Source organism: Octopus bimaculoides, chromosome 10 (genome assembly GCF_046866305.1).
Source record: "Octopus bimaculoides isolate indiv1 chromosome 10, ASM4686630v1, whole genome shotgun sequence".
NCBI classification, from domain to species: Eukaryota; Metazoa; Mollusca; class Cephalopoda; order Octopoda; family Octopodidae; genus Octopus; species Octopus bimaculoides.
The window spans coordinates 79,234,525-79,257,024 of NC_142937.1; the positions used below are offsets into that span (position 1 = coordinate 79,234,525).

General features: G+C 35.7%; 1 protein-coding gene across 1 annotated transcript in view; it reads left to right on the forward strand.

The window, feature by feature from the left end:
- The window catches only part of LOC106870182 (uncharacterized), a 287,792-nt gene extending 268,082 nt beyond the window's left edge, over positions 1–19,710 (forward strand). The window contains exon 8 of the mRNA XM_089358257.1: positions 17,842–19,710. Coding sequence (XP_089214383.1) covers positions 17,842–17,987 — 146 coding nt within the window. The 3' untranslated portion in view covers positions 17,988–19,710. The remainder of the gene's footprint in view (positions 1–17,841) is intronic.
- The last annotated feature ends 2,790 nt before the right edge of the window (positions 19,711–22,500 follow it).

Here is a 22,500-nt window from a genome sequence, read left to right on the forward strand (position 1 = left end):
GCTACGACCAGGGAGATCTACTAAAGTTTGAATTCAGGTGTTATGGAAATAATCCCCTCTAAGTTGCTTTCTTGATTTTCTTTTTTTCATTTTTTTTGTTTTGCGTATCAGCCATTGCGTGGTGGTTGTATGCTTCCTAAAGGTGAGTTCAATGCAGACATACACATATGATATTTTTCCATGTAGATTCATGACTATCACCATACTTTTGAATTTCCGTTACGTTAATTAATTCTTGTAAGAGTGATTGGTAATTGTTTATCTGTTTCAGTCATTGGACTGTGACCATGCTGGGGCACCACCTTGAAGGGTTTTATTTTTTCAGTCTAACAAATTGATCCTTGTTCTTATTCTGTCAGTCTGTTTTGCCAAACTCCAAAGTTATGGGGATGCAAATTAACCAACACCAACTGTCAAGAAGACAAACACAAACAAACACACACATACATATATATGATGAGCTGGTTTCTGTTTCTGTCTTTTAAATCCATTCACAAAGTTTTGGTCAGCCCAGGGCTATAGCAGAAGACACTTCTCCAAGGTATACCACAGAGGGACTGAACCCAAGATCACACAACTGGGAAGAAAACTTCTTACCCACCCAGCCACACCCACACCTGATGTAAAGTGAAGATAATACATTTCCTTTTTTTTTTTTTGAAAAGATAAAAATGTAAAAGAGAGAAACAAGAAATGAAGAAGTGAAAAAGCATATATTTTTCCCTCAAGAAACTCAAAAGGTTAAATTATACAATTATATAAAATACAAAACAATTAATTTAAATTTAATTGTATATGCATAATATTTTCTGTTAATTCAGAAACATATATCAGTGTATCACAAGCAGAATAAAATTCAAATTATGCAATAGAAACAGCTCTATCATAAAGACTTACTATAACATACTTAACATAGATGCAAGTGTGGGTGTGTGGTAAAAAGTTTGCTTCCCAACCACATGGTTCTGGGTTCAGTTCCCCTGCATTACGCCTTGGGCAAGTGTCTTCTACCATAGTCTCAGGCCAACCAAAGCTTTGTGAGTGGATTTGGTAGACAGAAACTGAAAGAAGTTCAATGTGTGTGCATGTGCATGTGTGTACATGTGTGCATGTGTGTGCGTGTGTGTGTGTGTGTGTACTTATGCCTGTGTTTGTCTCCCACCACTACTTGACAACCAGTTTTGGTGAGTTTATGTCCCCATAGCTTAGCAATTCAGCAAAAGAAACTGATAAAATGAGTACCAGGCTTTAAAAAACAAAATCAGGTATTGGGATCGATTTGTTTTGGAAAAACATTCCTCAAAGTAGTGCCCCAGCATGGCTGCAGTCAAATAACTGCAACAAGTAAAAGAATAAAAAAAAGAATAAAAGAATATATATTTCTTAATACGTATATAAAAGGATTTATCTCAGACATAAAATGTAGTGTCTGGCTTTTCAACTACACATACATGTTAAGTATGTTATATTGATAAAGATTTTATATAATTGTACTTTTATTCCATACATTGATTCCCTGCTTACACACACACACACACACACAGAAACAGATATCAAACTGGAAAATATGAGAATTAGAAGTACATGAATTATGAGAAATATGAGAATTAGAAGTACAAGTCTTTAACTGAAGTATCGAGGAGATACTCACATCAGATGCGTTGTTGTTATAAAATATTATTGGTGTTTATCATGAGAGAATCAATGATATCGTTAGTTACTTTTGTCAAAAGACTAACAAAAAAAATCCACAGACATTCAATCTACATTAATCAGTTGTAGCTATGTGAACAGATGTACAAATGTGTGTGTGTGTGTGTGTGTGTGTGTGTGTGTGTGTGTGTGTGTGTGTGTGTGTGTGTGTGTGTGTGTGTGTAGGCACCAAAACTGACAATAATTTAAGGCACACTTCTACAGCTGTGCAGAACACAAATAGATACACAAGATGATGAACACACATAAATGAATGGATGAATAAATAAATAAATAAATGCAAATTAATATACACAAAAGTGCATATCAAGGGCAACGTATGTATATGTGTGTATATATCAAGGGCAATATATGTATATGTGTCTATATAAATATTTAGAACAGCAGTAAATAGATTGAAAGAATTATAAATAGGCTAGAATAAAAATATTGAGTAAAACTGAGGTAATTTAAAAGAGAAATCAGGCCTTATCATATTGCAGCATTTATTGTCCATTTTCCAAACTGGCATGGGTTCCGTAGTCTGTTTTGGTTTGGTTTCTACAGCTGGATGCCTGCCCTTCCTAACACCAACCACTTTACAGAGTGGGCTCAGTATTTTGTATATGCCATCAGCACCAGTGTTTTTTATGTGGCAGCAGAACCAGTGATATTTGTTGATTAAAAATTGTCAGGTGGCCCTGCTAGGTGAATTTTGATGTTTTGGATGTTATAAAGGGAGATCGCTTGATGACATTTATAGGCAGAATGGGTATGATTCATCAGGTAATAATTTCAAACAAGTCCTTCACTAAATCATACTGTCATTTCACTGTGTACAAGAATGAATAGCCAAAGCAATGTGCTATTTTCAGCAATTTGCAGATAGAACTAAACTCATAGATATAGTCTGACAAACCACAAGTATGACAAAATTTTTACCCAAATATTATTTATATATATATATATATATATATATATATTAGATGCAGGCATTGCTATGTTGCAAGAAACTTGCTTCCCAACCACATGGTTCTGAGTTCAGTTTTACTGCTTGCACCTTGGGAAAGTGTCTTCTACTTGCACCTTGGCCAACCAAAGCATTGTGAGTGGATATGGTAGACAGAAACTGAATGAAGCCCGTTGTGTGTGTGTGTGTGTGTGTGTGTGTGTGTGTGTGTGTGTGTGTGTGTGTGTGTGTGTGTGTGCATTTCTCTTGGTAGTTTCTAGAATGTCTAGCGTTCCATTAATAAAAACAGGTTGCTAACCCAGCTTTTCGCTTCTTAGCTAATTAGACTTAGAGCCATTCACATCATTGTTATATCTGTCTATTTCTCTATGCCACATGACTGAAAACCACCACTTAGCTGTTATTTCTATATTTCCTATCCCTGAACTTTCTTGCATAGATTACTTCATTCAACTAGATTCTACATTTTGATTATGAATCATCATCGACCAGTAAATAAAATATATTTTTATGTAGTTAATATATAGTGCTTGAATTTAGTCTTCATCTCTATATGAACTCTTGTAATAATATACATGCAGCCACATCAACACCTTGTACTGACTATATATTCCCAATATATATATATTATATGCAGGCATTGCTATGTTGTAAGAAACTTGCTTCCCAACCACATGGTTCTAGGTTCAGTCCTATTGCTTGGCACCTTGGGCAAGTGTCTTCTACTGTATCCTCAGGCTGACCAAAGCATTGTGAGTGGATTTGGTAGACAGAAACTGAAATAAGCCCATCGTGTGTGTGTGTGTGTGTGTGTGTGTGTGTCTGTGTTTGTCCCCCACCACTACTTCACAACCGGTGTTGGTCTATTTACATCCCCATAAATTAGTGGTTCAGGAAAAGAGACTAATAGAATAAATACAAGTCTTAAAAGGAAAAATAAGTACAGGGGTCAATTTATTCAATAAAAAATTCTTCGAGATGGTGGACCAGCATGGCTGCAGTCTGATGGCTAAAACGAGTAAAAGATAAAAGATATGATAAGCAAGGGATAAAAATTCAATGCCAGTTTGTTTGTGATATATTATAATAGGAAGGGTGTATAATATTTTTGTAGAGGTATATTCTTAGGAGGACATCTGTGAAAGCTATGATGTTATGGGATTTAATATATTGATAGAAGGTTATCTAATAAAATAAATTATTGTTTATTTTAAATGTTTTGTTTCATAATATGTAGAATTATATTGGAGGAAATATTACTGGTGATGAAAGGAATAATAAAATATGTATTTAGTCAAGAATAATTGAAATGTGTCCATAAGAGTGTCAGGTTAATTTAGAAATGGTTATTGTAGTAGATGAAATGATTGCTTGATTTAATCTACTGAGATATACAAGTGATGTATAAACTTATATGTGTTAGTGGCCAATATAAACTGGATCAATATTAAATCTAAAATTTAAATTGCAGATTGTAATAGGTTTTAGTACATTGATCACAGGAGCGAGAGAATATATTTGGCCATGTAAAAATGTTGTTAATGAAAATATTGAGTGTGCAGAACACAACACAATGTACAAGCATGTGTGCTACTTTGAAAATTGTTAATATAATTTAAGTTAATATTTAATTTACAAGTGCCACTACATTTCAGTATACTGGCTAATTAAGTGAAGAGGGAGGGACATATGTATGGCACAACAAAAAGAAAAAGTGTTATGTAGAGTATCTAATAAAAAGTTTAAAATGTATAATACATAAAGGGTCTGATACTCATAGTATAAACAAAAGATTAGCTGGCATATACTGATGATTAGTGCTTGAATATTACAGTTGGTCTCCCCTTGTTAGGGTAACTTGATGTTTTGAAGAGTATTAATGTGAACAAGATGAAATAAGTTTTAAATGGCAGAAGAATTATGTCTGCAAAAAGAACTTCCAAAATATTTCATTGTCCATAGTTGGAAAACGATTTGACTGTTAGTGTAAGTAAAATCACTGTTGTCCATACATAGAGCTTTGTCTTTTACAGGTGCTAGTTCCACATAAAATGTACTTGTGTCAGTACTGTATAAATGCACTCATGCCAGAGGCATGTAAAAAGCACTCAGCACACTCTGTAAAGTGGTTGGCATTAGAAAGGGCACCCAACCATAGAAACCATGCCACAACAGACAATTGGAGTCTAGACAGCTCCCTGGCCAGCCAGCTCCTGTCAAACCATCCAATCCATGCAAGCATGGAAAACAGACGTTAAATGATGATGATGATGATGATGATGGTTTTCTTTTCACCACACTAACATTTCCTAAAATATAGCAAATCATTTAAAAATAAAACAACCCTCTAATCAACTTAATTTAATAAGTTAAATTTAATAAGTAAACATACAAGCTTTCACAGTTATCTCTCCAAAGAACATGCACTAACTAAAATATGTCATCTTCTTCCCATTATATATTCTAAGCAGTCATTGAGTTTTATCTACTTAACTGTGAATATATATATATATATATATATATATATACATCATCATCATCATCATCATCGTTTAACGTCCGCTTTCCATGCTAGCATGGGTTGGACGATTTGACTGAGGACTGGTGAAACCGGATGGCAACACCAGGCTCCAGTCTGATTTGGCAGAGTTTCTACAGCTGGATGCCCTTCCTAACGCCAACCACTCAGAGAGTGTAGTGGGTGCTTTTACGTGTCACCCGCACGAAAACGGCCACGCTCGAAATGGTGTCTTTTATGTGCCACCCGCACAAGCCAGTCCAGGGGCACTGGCAACGATCTCGCTCGAAAATCCTACAGGAGCCAGTCAGGCGGTACTGGCAACGGCCACGCTCAAAATGGTGCATCTCATGTGCCACCCGCACAAGAACCAGTCCAGGGGCACTGGCAACGATCTTACTTGGCTTGCCGGGTCTTCTCACGCACAGCCCATTTCCAAAGGTCTCGGTCCGTAGTCATCGCCTCGGTGAGGCCCAATGTACGAAGGTCTTGCCTCACCACCTCAGCCCAGGTCTTCCTGGGCCTACCTCTTCCACGGGTTCCCTCAACTGTTAGGGTGTGGCACTTTTTCACGCAGCTATCCTCATCCATTCTCACCACATGTCCATACCAGCGCAATCGTCTCTCTTGCACGCCACAACTGATGCTTCTAATGTTCAGCTTTTCTCTCAAGATACTTACACTCTGACGGGTATTCACATTGACATTACACATCCAACGGAGCATACTGGCTTCATTCCTTGCGAGCTTACGTATGTCCTCAGCAGTTACAGCCCATGTTTCACTGCCATGTAGCATGGTTGTTCGTACGCATGCGTCATACAGTCTGCCTTTTACTCTGAGTGAGAGTCCCTTTGTCGCCAGCAGGGGTAAGAGCTCTCTAAACTTTGCCCAGGCTATTCTTATTCTAGCAGCTACACTTTCAGCGCACCCACCCCCACTACTAACTTGGTCGCCCAGATAGCGGAAGCTATCGACTACCTCTAGTTTTTCACCCTGGAATGAGATAGAAGTTGTTTCCTGTTTGTTTGCAGTCTTTATTGCACCTGAACATCTGCCACAAACAAAAACTAACTTGCTAGTTAACCTGCCTTTGATGTTGCTGCACCTCTTATGTGTCCATAGCTTGCACCGGGTACATCTTATAGAGTTACTACCTACTCCTTTTCTACATACTGAGCAGGGCCATCTACCTGAAGGGGTTTGTGTTTTATCTACCTTCCTACTTATTAGGATTTTGGTTTTAGCTAGGTTGACTCTAAGGCCCTTCAATTCTAGACCTTGCTTCCACACCTGAAACTTCTCCTCTAGTTCTGATAGTGACTCCGCAATTAGGGCAAGGTCATCAGCATAGAGGAGCTCCCAGGGGCAACCTGTCTTGAACTCCTCTGTGATTGCCTGGAGGACTATGGTAAATAATAGGGGGCTGAGGACGGAACCTTGGTGGACCCCTACCTCTACCCGGAATTCATTGCTGTACTCATTTCCAACCCTCACCTTACTGGCAGCATCTCTGTACATGGCTCGCACAGCTCTCACTAGCCATTCTTCTATCCCAAGTTTCCTCATTGACCACCAGATAAGGGATCGGGGGACCCTGTCAAAGGCTTTCTCCATGTCAACGAAAGCCAGGTACAGAGGTTTATCCTTGGCTAGGTATTTCTCTTGCAACTGTCTCACTAGAAATAAGGCATCAGTAGTGCTTTTACCTGGCACGAACCCAAACTGCATCTCATCTAAATTGATTCGCTCCCTAATTAGTTGGGCTATGACCCTCTCTGTAATTTTCATAACCTGATCTAACAGCTTGATGCCTCTGTAATTATTTGTATCTAAAGCGTCCCCTTTACCTTTGTAGCAGTTGACTATGATGCTGCTACACCAGTCATAGGGTATGACTCCTTCGTGTATCACCTGGTTCGTAATACGGGTGACTAGGCTATAGCCAACACTGCCAGATATTTTGAGCATCTCTGCAGTGATTCCTGATGGGCCGGGGGCTTTCCCGGTCTTCATACTCTTAATTGCTTTATCTACCCTGGTACTATCAACTCGGATAGCTGGTCCCTCTATTGGGTCGACATAAGGCAGGCTCTCTTTCTCCCATTCATTCTCTTTATTAAGCAATCTATCGTAGTGGCATCTCCAGACCTCTTTCTTTGCATCCTCATTTAATGCAAGCGTACCATCATCCATGCGAACACATTTCTCTCCTACAACATCACTATTCTCTCTCCTACATATATATATATATATATGGAAGCACATGGTTTAGTGGTTAGGGTGTTGGACTCATGATCATAAGATTGTGATTTCAATTCTGGGACGGACCAGGTGATGTGCTGTGTTCTTGAGCAAAACACTTCACTTCATGTTGCCCCAGTCCACTCAGTTCTAGAAATGAGTACCACAAGTGGAGGTGCCTCACTTAGTGGTTAGAGTGTTGGATTCTCAGCCATAAGATTGTGGCTTCAATCCCTAGACTGGTTGATCTGTTGTATTCTTGAGTAAAACACTTCAATTAACATTGCTCCAGTCCACTCAGCTGGCAAAAATGAGTTTAGCCTGGAGGGGGATGGTCTCCGCTAGGCTTTCTTGCTCTAGATATGCTGCACGGTTGCAGTGCCCCAACAAACCTTGAGGGGTTAAGGGACTTGTCAGTTGCTAATATATATATATATACCTTCAATTTGTCCAGTAGTATATTCCTGGTTATAGCATATAACTGGTGAGAAAGTTACCATCATCTACTATTGCTGTCTAATGACTGAAACAAGTAAAAGATAAAAGATATATGAATGTATATATATATATATGTATATAAATATATTTTTGTGATTATATGTATGTGTGTACATATAAATATATATTTATGTAACATATGGTATAGATATATAAACAGGACAAATTTTAGCCATTTCTCTGCAGACTGAAAAAAAAAAAAAAAATGATGAACAACCTTAATCAATTTTCGAATCTTACTGGTTTCTCATCAGAGGCATCCACATCATTTTGACAATCTCCGGTGAAACAAGCTGCCAAACTGTTTATATATTCAACAAATGCAGCAGTTACTCTATGAAGGAATCCCTAATTTACATACCAAAAGTACGTAGTACACTACACATATATATATATATATATATATATATATGGTGACACGTAAAAGCACCCACTACACTCTCTGAGTGGTTGGCGTTAGGAAGGGCATCCAGCTGTAGAAACTCTGCCAAATCAGACTGGAGCCTGGTGTTGCCATCCGGTTGCACCAGTCCTCAGTCAAATCGTCCAACCCATGCTAGCATGGAAAGCGGACGTTAAACGATGATGATGATGATGATGATGATGATATATATATATATATATGTATTATATATATATATATACTCACACACACACATATACAAGTGTGTGTGTTTGTGTGTGTGTGTGTGTGTGTGTGTATGTGTATTAGTGCTTGTGTGTGTATGTTTGTGCCTCTTTGTCTGATGGTTGTGAGTGCCATTACCACACAAGCAGATGAAAGTCAGTGAAAGGAAAGGCATCCAGCTTTTGAAAATTTGTGTTCCAAAAAACTCTCTCTGACCCATGCAAGTATGGAAAAGTAGATGCTAAAACAGTGATTATGATATTGCATGACAAAGTCTGATTTCCTTTCTAAATTGTCTGGTTTACATTTAATCTCTTTATTCCAACCGTTTATAATTCCAGCAATCTACTTATTGCTCTGCTAAATATATACTCACACACACACACACACACACACACCTATATTCACACATTGTCCTTGACTTTGAAATAAATGCACTTTACCGTGTATCAATTTGTATTTATTCATTTATAAACGTCCATGTGTGTGTGTGTGTGTGTGTGTGTGTGTGTGTGTGTGTGTGTGTGTGTGTGTGTGTGTGTGTGTGTGTGTGTATGTGTGTGTGAATGTGTGTGTGAATGTGTGCTTCTATTTGTGCACTCCGTGACCTTCGAACTGCATTCAATAACTTTCTTGGCTCATACATCTATTTTGTACATCTCTTCACAGAGATATAATTGATTAAATTTGCATACATTTAATAGAAAATATTTGTTGCACTTTTGGTCTTCCTATTGAACAAACTTCTGGTTCTCTAAAGATAGATATTTATAGTATACACCTACAATATTTCTAATTCTCTAATTTCAAATTTCAATGTTACAATTTTCAAATTAGTCACTAAAACTTTAGCCTAAACAAATTACAATCCTTTCATATTTGCCATACTAGGAATTAGGAACCTAAATTTTTATCCAATTAATTTTTGAAATTTATCATTTACATATTCTTAAAATGATTCCCACAATCCTTTATATCAGACCTTATAAAATAGATAACCTTGTCCTCCTCACACAGTTTCTCCACACTTAGTCCTTTTATAGCCTCCTGCACATGTGCACACACACACACACAGAGTCCTGGATTAACCATTAAGCAAAATAAGCACATGCTTAGAGTGTCAAGGGAAGCAGAGCACTGCAGAAATAGTAAATGGTTTATGGCACAAAAGAAATCACTTTAAACTTGCTAAAATTATATTCGAAATGGTTTTTATGACTGGAAATATAATTTCAAAATGTTTATGGCATCATAGTGAGGATCTGATCAAAGACTTCACAATTAAGAAAACGTAGGAGAAAACTCTTAAACCTTATTTTCCACCTTACTTTCAGCTTTGCTTCATTTTGAAAAATAATTTATTTTATAGTTTATTATAGTTTATATTTTGGATTACACATCTATGGAAGCACCTCTACGGGTCTTAATCTGACCCTGCACATACACACATAAGATACATGCATCACTTATCCATATAAAATGATTATGGTATTTTAAGGTAATGGATTAGTAGAATCATTACAACACCAGAAAAAAAAATACCTTACAGTATTTTATTTTGAGTTTAAATCCTGTTGAGATCAGTTTTGCCTTTCATTCCTCCAGGGTCAACAAAATAAAAGTATCAGTAAAGTATTGATGTCATTAGTATCAACTAATCCTCTTTCCTCAAAAACTGCTGGCCTTATGTCTAAATCAGAAAAAGTAACTTAATGCAAAACATCACAGCTTAAGTCAGCTATGGACAACATGTGGCCCATGAAGGGCACACATAATGAAGAGCTACCTTGAATTTTATAGTAATGCAGCCTGCCAAAGGACAAACCATGTCTCATGCACTTCTTGAAAAAATTGCCCGTGACTGGTCTAAGCTCAAGAGTAGCTTTATACTTGATTATAAAGGAAAAGATAAGAGGATATATTATATTACTGATTTTTAGATGCAATAACTAGGACTGCATTACATTTAATGTGGCTTGGTACTCATGTACCAACTGGTACTTCATCTGTTATGATGTCATGGGTTTCAGTTGACCCAATCAATGGAACAGCTTGCTTATGAAATTAATGTGCAAGTGGCATATTAATGTGCAGGGAGATTCAGCTTGACACAGAATCTGACAAGGCCAACGCTTTGAATTACAAGTACAACACACTTTTGCGAGTTGAGTGGAGTGAAACAATGTGAAATAAAGTGTCTTGCTCAAGGACACAACACACCACTGGCTTTTTAGATAGGTAAAGTCTACTGATACCTGATCCATTAAAATATGGAGTAGCTCTGTTTATAATAATTTCAAGTTGTAGTAGAACGATGGTGTCTTTGAACCCTAAACTTTCGGATAAATTAGGTGAGAAAAGAGAAGTTTTCCCTGTTCCTAGACCTCAGCAATTATGTATATTACTTGTAGTATTCCTTGAAGTTCATTAGCTATAACTCCTATGTAATAAATCTTGATATTCTCAGATGGTATAACTGATGCCTAAAAAAACCATCCCTTTGGAAAGGCAAGTCCTCGTGAGCAAATAGGAAAATTGATTATAATGATTGCAAGATGACTGTTTGAGTGTGAGCTGAATGTTTCCAGTAATGGATTTTCATAGAAGCAACATTATCTAGACAAAAGTTACTAACTTTAACATCGTGTGCATTAAAGTTCTTATGATATTAGTGTGATTTTAGGAAATATATGTGGCCATATGTATGCTATAATTATTATCATTTTACATGGAGTTTTTTTCCCATACATACATTGGTTGCATAGGTCTCGGTGTTTCACCATCTGTCACAGTCTTCAATTATTTGACACAGCAACAGTTAGAATCAATTTAATCATTTATTCCACCACTCCCTCTAAAATCTGTGGCTTTGTTAACATGGATTATCTAGGTGATTGGCAGAATCATTAGAGCATACAATAAATAATTTATAGCATTTATTCTGAGTCTTTGCTCTGAGTTCAAATCCCACTAAGATCAACCTTGCCTTTTATCCTTCTGAGATAGACACAAATAAAGCACCAGTCAAGTACTAGGATCCATTTTCCTCCCCCATCTCTCTCTCTCTCTCTCTCTCTCTCTCTCTCTTTCTCTCTCTCTCTCTCTCTCTCTCTCTCTCTCTCTCTTAAACAGTTATCTCTATCTGACAATTACCATTCAAATGCTAGTCTGAAGCCCGAGTAAATGAGGGAAGTTGAGCAAAGGACTAGGAATTTCTGGTCAAAAGTGGTCCAAAGAAACAGGAAAAAAACATCTGCAACCCAGAATCAGACATAGATAGAACTGAAAGATTAGTGTACAGGTAACACAATACAGACTAAGGATAAAAAAATGTCTATGGGAGAAAACAATATTGGATGCTAGAGTTGGTAGATCATCCAATGATATATGCTGTAGTATTCACTTACATCATTTACATAACTAAATACTGTAAGATGTTGACTTTATCTCTTGTTCTTCTGGTGTAAATAAAACAAGTATCAGAAATGTATTGAGAGAATTCTGATTATATATATACATAGAGAGGCACAGGTGCGAAGACTTAGAATAAATGCTATGTGGTAAGAAGCTTGCTTCCCAACCACATGGTTTCAGGTTCAGTCCCACTGCTCAGTACTTTGGGCAAATGTCTTCTACTATAGTGTTGAGCCAACCAAAGCCTTGTGAGTGGATTTGGTAGAAGGAAACTGAAAGAAGCCTATCGTGTGTGTGTGTGTGTGTGTGTGTGTGTGTCTTTGTATCTGTGTTTGGCCCCCTCAACACCACCACTACTTGACAACCAGTGTTGATGTGTTTATGTCCCTGTAACTGAACAGTTCAACAGGCAAAAGAGACCAGTGACCAACAGAATGACCAACAAGCTTAAAACACAATAAGTACCAGGGTTGATACATTCAACTAAAACTTCTTCAAGGTGTTGCCCCAGCATGACCACAGGCCACAGTCTCATGATTAAAACAAATAAAAGATAAAAGAAACAATAAAACATATATATATACTTCTCCATAAAATTCTTGTGCTTCTGCTTCTATTGGATAACATTAAATCTTAGATTAAAAACCACTGATGCTGTTGTGTTGTTATGGCTATTATTGTTATTGTATGGTTGTTATTGTGTTACTGTTGTTATTGTTGTGTTGTGGTTGCTAATGTTGTATTGTTATTGTTGTATGGTTGTTATTGTGTTAGTGTTGTTGCCATTATGGTTTTTGTAATGTTGTTAGTGTTGTTGTGTCATTGGTGTTGTTGTTGTTGTTATACTATTGTTGTTGTTGTTGTTGTTGTTGTTGTTGTTGTTGTTGTTGCTAATGTATCGTTATTGTTTTGTTGTTGTTACATACATTGTTGTTGGTGTTCTTGTATTGTTATTTGGTTGTTATCTCATTGTTCCTATTGCTATCGTTATGTGGTTGTGTTGTTGTTGTTGTTGTTGTTTTGGTGATGGTGGTGGTGGTCGTCGTCGGCGGCGTCGGCGTCGTTAGCGTCGTTGGCGTCGGCATTGTCATGGTTGAGATAGACTGCCAGATTCTTTGGGACCACAAAGAATTTAGGTTTAGTCCCTTTACAGTCTAAGTTCAAATATCCTTCCAGCATACTTCACTTCCTATTACATTGGTAGGAGAAGGGGAAACAATAAAGACATACCGGCAGTGGAATCAGTACATTATCAGTACATTTTGAATGAAGTCTTTTGTGATGTTTGTTCTGCATCAAATTACATGCACTCCCTTATCACTTGTCATCAGAAAAGTAATGAAACAGCTATTTGGCTTGTTGGAAACTTGCAAACAATGACACAGTTGCTTACAAATTGCAATATATAATATGGAATAAGCCTTTTAATGGTGTGTCTTGAAGCAAATACAGCTATAAATAATCCTTTCTACTATGAGCACAAAGCCTGTAATTTTTGGGGAAGGGGACTAGTTGATTACATCAACCTCAGCACACAGCTGATACTTATATTATCAACCTTAAAAGGAAGAAAAGCAAAGTCAACCTTGGCAGAACTTGAGTTTGGAACATAAAGATGGACAAAATACTGCTGAGCATTTCGCCTGGCATGCTAATGATTCTGTTAGCTCGCCGCCTTATATGCAGCTATAATTAATATTGGGTTGTCCGGAAAGTTCGTGCCAATTTATAGTAGCTTACCTTTCGACTTATTTGCCATGAAACCACCTCAGTTCTGGTAAGAGGGTATTTTCAAATTAAAGGAAAGATGGAGACGCATTGTGCAACAAAATGGTTCATATTTGGTTGATTAAAAATGTAATGGCAAGTATTTATTGACCTTTTTCTTTCCTTTAAAAATTGGCACGAACTTTCCGGACAACCCAATAGTTTCAAATTTTGGCACAAGACCAGCAAGTTCAAGGGAGGTGGGTAAGTCAATTACATCGACCCCAGTGTTCATCTGGTACTTATTTTATCAACCCTGAAAGGATGAAAAGCCAAGTTGATCTCAGCAGAATTTGAACTTAAAACTTAAAGACAAATGAAATGCTTTTAAGCATTTTGCCTGGCATGCTAATGATTCTGCCAGCTCGCTGCCTTGTTTACAGCTATAAATTATAACTTGTTATATATTGGGCTAAAACCCTTGGATTGAGGAAAGGCTGGATGTTGCCCACAGGACTTGACCCATGAATCTTCTGCAAACATGACTGAAGTGCTATCAAAGTAAAGTGTTGAGACTTAATATTTGTAGTATTTAGTTATGTTTTCTGATGTTCTGATTTTTAAATCCTGCTAAGTTCAACCTTTTTCTACCCCAGGATTTTTAACCTAATATATTTATTATAAGCTAATATTTATTGCTGTCGGAATTGTTAACACTCCAGGAAAAATGCTTAGTGGCAGCATTTCATCTGTCTTCACGTTCTAAGTTTAAATTCCATTGAGGTCGACTTTGTTTTTTATCCTCTCAGGGTTGATAAAATAAGTATAAACATAATGCTGAGATCGATGTAATCAACTTAACCCCTTCCTTGAAATTGCTGGCTTTGTGCCAATATTTGAAATCAATATTTATAGCTGTTTTTGCTTTAAGATACACCATATAAATGACTTATTTACATATTTCTTGATGCTTCTACATTTATGTTCTGAATATAATATAAATTCGTTATTTGTGACAGAAATATTAGTTCAAACTTGCATTCTGTATATCTTACTTAATGTTGATATACTGTAGAAAGCCATTAAACTGTGTTATTCATCTTGAGAAAGCATCTCATACAGACTTATAGTGTTAAGAGAGACAGAATTACATCAATAGAAAACAATATGTGTCTAAAAGTATAGGTGGAATTGCTAAACAGGTATTTCTGCATCTTTGAGTATCATCAGTAGCAGGTATCAACCACACGCTTAGACAAATTTCATGTTTACAGATATAGAAAATCAGTGGTTAACAAATCACTGGGATCACAGATAGCAGGTTTTCTGCAATATATCCATGTTAACCCTTTAGCATTCAGATTCTTATTCATTACACTGTTTTGAATTAATCAAGCATTATGTCATAGCTTTGAAATTTCAGTGATATGATTATTTTACATTAACATTGTATGATAGATGTGAGAGGCTGGATCTGGCTGGTTTGAACATAAAGCTGGTAGAATATCTGAGTTGGATATGACTGGTTTAAGTGCTAAAGGGTTAAGATATACAGAATACTATATAAAATAAGTGTTTAAGTCAGTTAAATTGACTCAAATTTTTCTTTCTCTTTCCTCCCCAAAATATATGACTTTGCTATGAATCCAATGATATAAATCCTTATTTTAATTACTTTATTTATTTTTATTCTTGTTTTTTTTTTTTTTTAGTCAAAGAAAGTTCCAAAGACATTTGAAAGGGTAAATGGAGGGTGGGGAGGAATTTTTAAATTGGATGGAAACTTTGAATGTTTACAACAGAATTGAACTCTGCTAAAAACACCCAAGAGCTGGGGATTGGATAGCAAAATTGGAGAGCAAGAAACAAAACTATCTTGAACTTGAACTTGAACTACTGTATCTGCCAACATATGAATGTAACTTTCCCATAAATAATTACATATAAAAATACTTACACTACAGCAGATGTTTTTCCTCAATTTCCACTTTAAAATCACTTTCTCAAAATTTATGATGAAACATATTAAAACACTAAGTGTTTTTCATAAAATATTATTGTAAAATAGGTGTGATTTTTAAACAGGCTCACTTTTTATATGCTGGCAAATACAGAATTTAGTTATCTCCCTTCATACTGTGATTTCAGAATGGGATGGGATGTTATTCAAGCACTGATGTTTGATTTAATTTACAACTTTATCTACCAAAATTGCGTGGATTAGTGCCAATGTAAGAAATAATTACTATTAATGTTGTTGAGTTCAAACCCTTCAAGGTCAACTTTTCATTTCATACTTTTAAAAGAGCAGTGAATTGGCAGAATCATAAGAACATTGGATAAATGCCTTGGGCTATTTAATTAAGGCAATCTACTTTCTGATTTTGAATCCCACCAAGGTCAACTATACCTTTCATCCTTCTCAAGTTGATAGAATTAAAATAAATTACTGGTCAAGTACAGGAGTTGATATACCATATTTGATGGCTTAAAAAAACAAACAGGAATATTATATCCCCCTCATCCCTGCCCATCACAACAATTTCAGGGATGTTTATTTAGGAAAAAATGTTTTTAGAGCATTAAAGCTTAGGGGAGGCCCATCTTCGCATATAGGACCCAAGGTAAGTTTTTAAAGACTCATTTTTGGGAAAACAGTGCATTGTACTAGTCCAGTGGTTTTCAACCATTTTTTTTTTTCTTTTTGTCTATGGATTCCTTTGATTTCTATTTTACTCAAGTGGATCCTTATAACCATTCAATGTTTAAAAAAATCCTATAACAGTTTTATCAGGTACAGTAAGCTTACCATCATCAATTCATTGCAGAAAAAGTTTACTGTCATCAATTCACCATATTTTTTCTTTATTTTCAATAAAATAGATTTTAACTATTATTGGTGAAATACTATGGATATATTTTCCTGGCAAGCTTTCCTTGCAGTGGACTTTCCTCATAGGGAACTTTCTTCATGGTGAACTGATGGTGGTGAACTTCCCCTGCGGTGAATTGATGGTGGTCAACTTACTTGTAGTTCAGTTTTATAATTGAATATGATTAGGAACTGTATAAAATTAATTGCTAAAATATTTTGTGTGTTATAGAAGTATAACTTGTGGGGGCTTGTAGCCTAGCGGTTAGGGTGTTGGACTCATGATCATAAGATTGTGGTTTCAATTCCTGGGCTGGGCAATGCTTTGTGCTTTTGACCAAAGCACTTCATTTCACGTTGCTCCACTCCACTCAGCTGGCAAAAATGAGTAATCCTGCAGCAGACTGGCATCCCATCCAGTGGGTAAATATATATATGCTGTGGAAACTGGAAAACCGGCCCTTATGAGTCCGTAGGACTCAACAAGGGTGCTTATGCTTAGAAGTATAACCGATTTATTATATGTTATCTTTTATCTTTTACTTGTTTCAGTCATTAGGCTGTCATGGTGGGACACTACTTTGAAATTTTAGTTGAATGAATTGATCTCAGTATTTCTTTTGTAAGCCTGGTACTTATACTATGAATCTCTTTTGCCAAACTGCAATATATATGTGTGTATGTGTGTGTGTGTCTGTGTGTGTGTGTGTGTGTGTGTATGTGTATATATATATATATATATATTTATATATATATATATATATATATATATATATATATATATATATATATATATATATATATATATATATACATATATATGTGTGTGTGTGTGTGTGTGTGTGTACCTCTTAACAGAGATGGACATATGTTTATATGACAGGCTTCTTTCAGTTTCCATCCACCAAATCCGCTCACAAAGCTTTGCTCAGCCCAAGGCTATAGTAGAAGACACTTGCCCAAGGTGCCACACAGTGTGACTGAATCCAGAACCATGTGGTTGGAAAACAAGCTTCTTACCACACAGCCATGCTTACACCTAGCTACCCCTGTGCCTAGTCATGCGTGTGCATTAAATTTTAACACCAAAATCTTACATGGATCCCCAAGTATCTCAGTTGAGAACCACTGCTAGATGCCATCAAATATGGTTATTGACTATTTTCTTCCCTCCAAATTTTTAGCATGATGCCTATGTTAGAAACAATTATTGTTGTTAATCTTACTGTTATAGATATTATTTTTGTCATGATTATTTTAATATTTCCTTTTTTTATTCTTTTTTGTCTTTCTTCTAGTTTGTTCAACACCATCAACTGAAATGACTCCTCCTACTTTGGACTCGAGACCGTCACAGAAACCAACAACTCCAGAGGTACAAGCCCTCAATGAAGAAACTAGTAAGGAACAGACAAATGCAGGCGGAGCTGACCGAAGCCTCTAGGATACAGCTGAATGTAGGAATTTTCACCACAGCTCTGCCTTCCCCAACTATAGGAGAAAACGGTCTTACAACTTACATTAAAGAAGTGGGGGGGGTGTTGTAGGAAGGTAGGAAAGCCTGAGGAATTGGAGTTGTGCCTCCCCTACTGCTGCTGCTGTTGCTGTTGCTGCTACAAATTATGGGTGTGGCTAGTAAACACAATACCACATGAAAGTACATGTATTTATTGCATCTATGTGCATGTGAGTCTATATACATGTACCTGTACATGTGTGTGTATATGTGTGTGTGCGTATGTGTGTGTGAATATTAATTTGAGTTAATATGAGTGCCAAAAACTCAATACTCCCTACTTAATTTTTTAAAAATTTGTTCTATGATTCACAATCATATATTACATATATATATATATATATATATATATATATATATATAAATAAATACACACACATACACGTGCGCATGTGTGCATATACATACATAAAGATAGATAAATTGAGAGAGAGAGAAAGAGAAGATATAACTATATATATATATATATATATATATATATATAGAATTACATACACACACATATACACCCATACATACACAAATATACACGTGTGTGTGTGAATGTATGTATACATGTATGCATGTAGTGTGTGTGTGTGTGAGTAATCGTATGTGCTTGTATCACTGATGATATTTATACATGCGTATATCTAAATGCATGTAAATGAATACATGTAGGGCCTGAGTGTATTAATATATTTGTGTATATATATATATATATATATATATATATATATGTATATATATATATATATATATATATATATGTATATATATATATATATATATATATATATATGTATATATATATATATATCTGAATATGCAACTGTATAATCTGTTAATACATAGATGCATATTATTAATGTATATAGTGATGTGTGTGTGTGTGTGTGTGTGTGTGTTTGTACATATGCATGAATGTCTGTAGTGTTTATTTCGGTTACTTGTTCTTTAGTTGGTTTTAAACCACTGCAGTTTTCACCTCACATTGTCACAGCTCCACTATGTATGTATTTATGTATGCATGTATATAAGGATGTATGTAATCTTAATATCAGTAGATATGTGATACAGATTTGGGACATGTCTCTTAAAACATGTCAGTAGTTATGTAAGGCAGCCGAGCTGGCAGAATCATTAGCATGCCAGAGAAAATGCTTAGCAGCAATTTCATTTATCTTTGTTCTGAGTTCAAATTCTGCCAAGGTTGACTTTGCTTTTCATCCTTTTGGAGTCGATAAAATAAGTACCAGTTAAGCACTGGGATCGATGTAATCGATTTAACCCCTTCTCCAAAATTGTTGGCTTTGTGCTAAAATTTGAAATTAATATCAGTAGGTATACTCCTTTTGCTTTCCATCTCCCTCCTCTTTCTCCATCTTGTACAGGTTTTCGTTTTTGTATTGAAATATAATTTACTTCTATTGACCCTTTGTGAGCAAGGTTTCCTGTTTTGTCTGTTTTCGTAGGGGAGAGGAAGGGAGGTATGTTTGTCGTAACTGATAACAAGATTACAAGCTTTGATATTATATCTTTGTTTTATAAGTTTCATGGAAAATAAAATAAGATCCCTTGTAATGTTTCAAATATTAAAAAAAGAGAACATTTCATTGTATTTATAAATGCATATCTACATGTGCATACATGTGTAAGGTGGGGAGAAAAAGAGAGAAATAGAGAGAAAGAGCATGTGTGTATATCTATGCATGGTATTGTACGAGTATGTATAGTTGTGTGTGTATGTGTGTTTGTACACGCTTGTGTGCACACTTGATCAAACACATGCACATGAGTATGTGAGTGTTTGAATGTGTGCTTCATTGTACAAGTAAGTGTGTATGTGATACAGATTTGGGTCATGTCTCTAAGAACATGTCAAATATGTTTTCACCCTTTTTGAGAACTCAAGCCATTACATCTGCAAGAGATTCCAATTTGGGCCTCATAAATTGGAAACATTCATTTCAACACAGCAGTTTTTTTCCAAATTGTGACCTCATTGTTGAATTAGTTGTTTTCTAACCACAGAAATCAATTTTTGTTGTGGTTTCAAAGCAGAATATCATTTGATTAATATGATTCAGGAACATAAAGCCATATGATTCTTATTGTCTATAATAAGGAAAGAGTAAGGAATTTTCAGAAAGAAATGGTTACTTTCTACATTAAGTATTCTGAGATATAATGGATTCTCCATCAGGTTTAGCCAATAAGCACCCAATTATTCTATCAACTGATTAATTATTCTATCAACTAACTACCTACTCATTAAATTAATGTATAAGTAGCATGTATTCCACAGACATGCATGTAATTAATGTAATACTCAAGACAGAGTTAGTATGATACAATTTGTGACAAGGCCGGACTTTTAAATTACAGATACAGTCCATCCAATGGGCTTCCATATAGTTTCTGTAGGCCAAATCTCACTTATAGGGTTTGGGTTAACTCTAAGATATGGTAAAAGACACTTTCCCAGGATACCATGCAGTGGGATTGAAAAGTGAGCTTATTAACTCCTTGGCCATGCCTACACCTAAGGATTCTGTATACACACATTTTGTATACACACATTCCTTAGCCATGCCTACACCTAAGGATTTTGTATATACACACACATACAAAACTCTCTTCATGGGCAATATTCAAATACTGGTCCCCGGAAAGTGTTTAAAGCACACACCACACACACACACACACACACACACACACACACACACACACACACACAAGCATGCATGCACACACACACACACACACATACATATATGTTTGAAACAGTCTAATGAAGGCTAAGAAGGCCAAAACTTCAAAGTCACTATCAATGCTATTCTTGTGTTTACAATAACTTGACACAAAAAGAAACATTAAGATACTCACATATATATAATGCACACAATAACTGAGATGGCTGACACCTCTCACTTGCAATGTTTACATATTTTTGCTATAGAAGAAAAACAGCTTTTTATACAATGAGGCCTAACCTATACAAATGACAGATAGAAGGACAATCAATAGATGATATTGCTTTGAAAGTGGCACAACCCAATCCCAAAGCTCAGTCATCAGTGATGTAGCAGTGCTATTAATAATAATAATTATAAATATTATACGTTGTATATATTATATTATTATATGTTTTATACATATATATATATATATAATGAACTCCCCTGTTGATTATTCATATATACGCATATAGATAAATATATATATGTACATATATATATATATATATATATATATATATATATATATATATATATACATAGAGGGTGATAGGTCCATTCCAATAGACAAAGATTAAAAAAACATTTCAATACAAGTTGTATAAAATAGAGTACCACCCAGAGTTCAAATTTATGAAATATTCTTTACAGAGACACCTCTGTTTCATAGGTCCATGATACATCTATATATTTGTTATTGATGAGCCTCGATAAGGGCCTGGCATATGATCGTTCATTTAGAGCACCATATGGTCTACTGCACTCTACTGCTTGCATCCACAAAATATAATCATGCTGCTATACGCATAATAATATGATGCAGATGTACAGACTGTAGCATCCATAAAGTATTTTTAAAAACTGACAATCTGTTGGATATGATGACACAGGTTCTAGTTCATCCAATCTACGAAACAGCTCATGAAATTAACATTCAAGTGGCTGAGCCAGCCACAAACATGGCACGCCCTTAATGTAGTTCTCGGGGAGATTCAGCTTGAGACAGAATGTGACAAGGATGGCTCTTTGAATAACAGGCACTACTCATTTTTTCCAGCTGAGTGGATTGGAGAAATGTGAAATAAGTGTCTTCCTCAAGGGCACCTTGCGCCGCCAGGAACTAAAGTCATGACCTAACGATTGTGAGCCAAGTACCTTAACTACTACGCCATGCACCTCCACTTAGCATATATATCAGGATTAAATAACAAGAGAAAACAAGAGCGATTAATCTAGTTATTTCCTCCTTTACATAAGTTTCACTGGTATATAATTAGTGAGCACCAGTGATAAGTTTTATTATAATTTCTTGACAGCAGGTGACAGCTTGGGTTCACTTAGAATCTTTTATCTGGTAAATATTCTAAGGTTTATTTATGTTCTTTTATTCCTTTCCTGATTCAGCCAGTTTACTTTGGCCATTCTAAAGTGGGGAGGCACTTACTTGTTGGTATATTTTGTTTTGTATTTTCCTAATTTTCATCAATACATTTGTAATTATTTTTTTCAGTTTTGTGTATGTATGTGTGTTTGTTAGTGGATGTAAAGGTTCATATATATGTGTTTGTGTGTGTGTGTGTGTATGCTGTTATTCCTGCTGTTGTCACAATGGTTATAATAGTCAATTCAGAAGTTGTTTTTGAGGTTGTGGTGCTGTTGTTGTTGTTGTTGTTTTTGCTATTGCTTTTGTTATTGGGTTGTCACATGAGTAAACCTTACTC